At 56.6% G+C, this 4,986-nt stretch overlaps 2 protein-coding genes across 2 annotated transcripts in view; one reads left to right on the top strand and one right to left on the bottom strand.

The window, feature by feature from the left end:
• Positions 1–1,019: 1,019 nt before the first annotated feature.
• Positions 1,020–3,700, bottom strand: SPRG_07353 (hypothetical protein; the record flags this gene model as incomplete). The annotated part of the gene is made up of 5 exons (XM_012346140.1): positions 1,020–1,838; positions 1,886–2,212; positions 2,261–2,533; positions 2,588–2,881; positions 2,930–3,700. 5 exons carry the CDS (start codon positions 3,698–3,700, stop codon positions 1,020–1,022), a joined length of 2,484 nt encoding a protein of 827 aa, XP_012201530.1.
• Positions 3,701–4,693: 993 nt separating this feature from the next.
• SPRG_22197 (hypothetical protein) overlaps positions 4,694–4,986 on the top strand; it is a gene marked incomplete at both ends in the record, with an annotated part of 757 nt that continues 464 nt past the window's right edge. The window contains one exon of the mRNA XM_012346241.1: positions 4,694–4,867. Coding sequence (XP_012201631.1) covers positions 4,694–4,867 — 174 coding nt within the window. The remainder of the gene's footprint in view (positions 4,868–4,986) is intronic.

Raw genomic sequence — 4,986 nt, 5'->3', positions numbered from 1 at the left:
AGAGCATGTCGAGAGGCGGGCTCGTTGCGAAATGATATGCGAATCACCAAAACTGGAATTGAGAATCGAGAATTGAGAATCCTGTAATTCTGAATTTTAATCTTGTCTTGCGTTTTGTATGCAAATGCCGGGTTTATTGAATGCATTCGCAACCAACGCACGAATCTGGCGATCTTTCGGGAAAGCGTGCGATGTGATTGGCTATCCCACTGGACACGATCGGTTTGACTTGTGGTGTGTATGCACACGCCTCGCTCGAATTCCCGTCTCCATCACAGCGCCACAGCCTGCCACGTCACAACCATGTTGGCTCCTTGCATCAAGCACCAGGCAAACGCTTGACGACGAAATCCTTCGGAGATGCAACCCACTCTTGCTCCAATGCGCATGGAGCTCACGAACACGAACGCATGCAATGAATAGAGTCGACTTGTATACCTGGCACAGTGGCTATCTACGCAGGCGACATGTTGTACCAGGCTATCAAAGCAACGTCATTGTGGTAGCTGCTACGATGTCTCGACTGTCTTCATGCTCTTGGTGCACCGCGTCAAGCGACACCACCGATGCGGCCATCTTGGCGTACAAAAGCAGTCGCGCTTACGAATGACGAGCCGGCCTGATTTTCGCCCGACGAAATTGAGCTGGTCCCGAAGTAGACGCGATATCGCCCAGCGTGATGGAATCGGTGGCGACGCAGAAGGGGTGGATCCGAGCACGTACCGCACGACAGCAGCCACATCGACGTCCTCGGAATGCTCGGAATGCTGGCTGCGTACATGCCGATCCATCCAACTGAGCCATGATACCACCCCGCTATCTTTCGAGTAGCAAAACAAAAGCAGTGCAGGACTCATCTCGGGTTGACACAGAATGTCTAAGCTGTATAGGGCAATGCGAGAGACGGGTACGAGCTCAAGATCGACTCACGGTACAGCCTGCCAGTAGGAACTGCATGTACGTATGTACGTCTATCCAATGAAGATCGACAACATCGTTGGCTACGTTTAGAGGAAGTGCTACTGTGTTGTGGTCGAGCCCATGTAGTTGAAAGGGTTGGTCGCTTTCGCCATTTTCTGCATGTTGGTCTTCAAGCTTTCCGTCATGTCGGTCACTTTTTCTTCGACACCTGCCATGCTGCGCTGCTTGGGGACCGCGGCCTGGAGTCCGAGCTGCTCCAAGAGCACCAGCTGGTCGGCCTTCTTGAGCCCCTTCATGTTCAAGATGGCCTGAAAGTCGGCCGCGTTGCCGTCGGGCCACATGATCTTGAAGCTCTCGACGAGCATCTCGGTCGGCGTCCCAATGAGCTTGAGCACCGCCTCGACGTGCGCCATTTCCGCGTTGACAAACTTTGCGTAGCGCGCGGGCACTGTGACGCCACCGACTTCGCCTTCGCGGCCCATGGCCGGGAGGTTCAAAAAGAGCATCTTGAGCGCATGCACATCGAGCAAGAGTTGTTGCGTCGCGACGGCGCTCACCCGCTTGCACTTTAGGATGCTGCCAAGCACCTTGGGCACGACCGCCGCCGCGAGCTTGTCGCAAAAGTTGGTAAAATACAAGCCCGAGAGCATGCTGTGGAGCGTCGGGACGAACGGCCGGAGCTTGTCCGCGATCGCCATGACGTACGCGCTCTCGTCGCCGACGTTTTCAAACGAGGCCCAATTCACGCGCTGCATGTTGCTCCACTCGTCGTCGAGGAGGTTGTCGAGGCCGAGGACGATGCACTTCATGGCCGCGGTCGCCACGTCGTGGCACGTGTCCGTCTCCTTGGCGAGCTCGATCGCGTCCGTGTACGCCGGGTCAATCTTGGCGCGGATCACGTCTTCAAGCGACGGGAGCTACGCGTTCTCGGGTGAAGACATGTCGCATGAAAATCCTCCAGTACAGTTTCAGCGCAGTACTCGGCCGTGTTGATGACAAAACAGAGCTCTTCCTCTTGCTTGTCGGCGAGACGCCAGCGGGCCGCAGTCGCCGACGCCGTGTCGCTGACCGCGAACGCCGGCAACTTGGCGAGCAGGCGCTGCGCGTACAGCGAGACGCAGTGCTTGAACTCGAGATGCAAATCAAAGAAGGTTTGGCCGTTCGTGAGCGCCGTACAGCGCTTGACGCTGTTGCGAATGTACGCAAACATGTTGACCGACGACGAAAAGACGGGCAATGCGCCGTTGCGGTCGACGAGCTCCGATCCCATGACCTCGTGGAGCATCGCTTCCTACGCGACTCGATCAACCTTTCAATAATGTACGACGATCAAGGCTACCATGTTTTTACGCTCGAGTGCAACGTACGCCGTCATGTACGGATCAAAGGTTCGCGAGAGCACGCCTTGGAGCGACGGAATCGTCTCTTCGTGCTCGTGGCCCACGCCCATGTGCTCTTCGTTCGTCGCCTTCTTCTGGAGCTCGGCACGGATGGCCTTTTGCTCGGCGACGCGCTTCTGCCGCAACAGCCGGCGCTTGATCCCCTCAGCGGACGCCGGGTCGATGAGCTGACCCTTCTCGTTGAGCTCGGGGCGGCTCTCGTCGGCCTCGCCCTGCGCAAATGGATTGGATGACGCGACGCATATTCGTGATGGATCGACTCGTACCTCGTAGCGCTGGACGACTTCGCGCTCAAAGAGCAGTGCTTTTTGAAGCGCCTTGAGGAGCGACGTGACATCGAGCTCGTCCGAGCCGACGGCGCCGAGCTGCGACAAGAGGTGCACGCGCGTGCGTTCGCAAAAGAAGAGGCAAAGGCGGCGACTCATTTGCCAGTGCACGGGGAAGATGGCCTCCATGCGCGTCTCGATGGCCGCGATGAGCTGGAAGAACCACGCAAAGCGCGCATCAATGTTGCCGAGGCCACCGGCGTGGGCCTTGCCGCCAAACTCCTTCTCGTATGGCTAGTAGAACATAGGTCGAGATAACGGACGACATCAGATATGTCGTACCACGAGCTGCTCCGTGCAGAAGGTCGTGACGAGCTTGGCGCGCGTCTCGTGCCCGAGCGCCGACACGACAGCGCACGCGGTCGTGAGGTTCTTGAACATGTGCTGCATCTCGGCCTCGTCCTTGGCGATCGTGTCGACGGACGCGAGGGGTCCAATGACCTGGAAGTCGCCAAAGATCTGCGTCTCGAGGTCGAGCCGGATCGCATTGACCGACTTTTGCAGCTCCATGATCTTGCTCACCTTGGTGTAGCCCTCAAAGTGCGTAAAGAGGCTGTTGACGGCTTCCATGAGACTCGCGGCTTCCTTGTAGAGCCGCTGCGACGCCATGTACTCGAGCTGGTCGACCGCCGTCACGAGCATGTGCAGACGCTTTAGCGCCGTGATCGATGTCTGTAGATGGCGCTTGGCGTAGTCGAGCTGCTTGATGTCGCGGCAGATCTCTTGCACCATGACCTCGGACTGCTCGGCCTTGCCGCGAATGTCGTAGATCTTGGTATAGAGCTGCGAGACTGCCTTCTGCGCCTCCTTGAGGTCGGCCAGCGCCTGGTGCGCGGCCAGCGACTGCTCCTGGGATGCGTGCGAGAGGTTCTCGTCGAGCTCCTTCATGCGCCCGTTGAGGCGGCTCACAAAGGGCTCGATGTCGGCAAGCGACGACTCGTCGGGGAAGTTGCGGTTGATGAACTCGACGCAGTCAAACTCGGCGCGGTCGAGCACGTCCTCGGACGGGAGCACGCGCGAGATCGCGTCTTCGACGCCCACGGGCAGTTGCATCGTCGCTCGAATACAATCTTCCTTCCGTGACTAGGCACTCAACTCAATTCTTCCTTTTTTTAGCTCAACGGAAGGTACTCAATTTTGAGTTTTCACCGGTGCAACTTGCGGCTGGGACGCGGTTCGAGACACGAAGTGACGATCTTTTTGATTGAGGCTAAATCTACCCAACTTCCGGCGATGACTCTGAGTTAGACTCTGAGCTGCATTATTGCAGTGGCAATTCATCTCATGAACGACGTGAGAAAGCAATGATGTCGTCTTCTCACGCCTTTTCACGTCTGCGATAGACGAGCAAGTGGTGTGATTTTGGCGCGTGCAACCCAATGACACTATGCACAATTAGTGCTTGGGCACTCGAGCGAGAATCGTACTCGATCCACCAAGTGTTTCAACCGACGGCGGGACATGTAAGCGAAGAAAGACGGTTGAAAACGGTGCTGTACGTGGGACAAACCCCACGGTACATGACGTTGTTGGACTGCAACCCTTCAATGCCAGCAAAGCGTAACGCGAATAGCACGATATCGCCTGCACGTTTGGTGGTATGCTATCGAGTAGAGAGTAGAGCTGACTCCAGCAATATACGCCAATGTTCTCTCTCGGCATATGCGCTCGGGTCCATTCTTGGCACGTGAAGCAGATCATGACCAGCGTAGGATTCAAATGGCGTGCATTTAGCCAAGGCCCGAGCATCCGGATACGTGGCGGCGCGAAGGGAGAGACTTCGAGAAAAATACAACGGCCGCCAATTTAAAAGGCACAGGCCGCGCTACATACAATTGGCAAGCTATTTAAATACGAGGGGCTCAAAAATTTAAACCCGATATGAGCGGTGGGGGGAATACGCGCGTTTGATTGGCAGAAATGTCGCGAAATCAATGCGAGGATTGGCTTGCGCTTTTGGGGCAGAGGCGGCGGCGGCGGCGGGATTTTGATACTTGGCGTTTGTATCAGCCGATAGTATTTTTCATTTCAACGCGAAGGAGCAACATGTCCACTGAAGAAGTCAAGCACGAGACTGCGGCCGCGGTCGCCGCCGAGGAGGCCGAGGACCACGAAGACGCCGGCGTCGAGACGGGCGAGTCGGAGGAGCCGCAGGCTTACTTCGAGCCCGTCGTCAAGCTCAACGAAGTCGAGGTCGTCTCGGGTGAGGAAGACGAGGAAGTCCTCTTCTCCATGTACGCAACTCGATCTACTCTACCCAACGATATGCAGCATGCTTATAAGCACCATATTATCATAGGCGCGCCAAGCTTTTCGACTACCGTGAGACGCTCCTTGAC

The sequence above is a fragment of the Saprolegnia parasitica genome, assembly GCF_000151545.1.
Source record: "Saprolegnia parasitica CBS 223.65 unplaced genomic scaffold supercont2.27, whole genome shotgun sequence".
Lineage (NCBI taxonomy): Eukaryota > Oomycota > Saprolegniomycetes > Saprolegniales > Saprolegniaceae > Saprolegnia > Saprolegnia parasitica.
The sequence above is the reverse complement of the archived record's forward strand: the minus strand, read 5'-3'. Positions and strand labels throughout refer to the sequence as shown.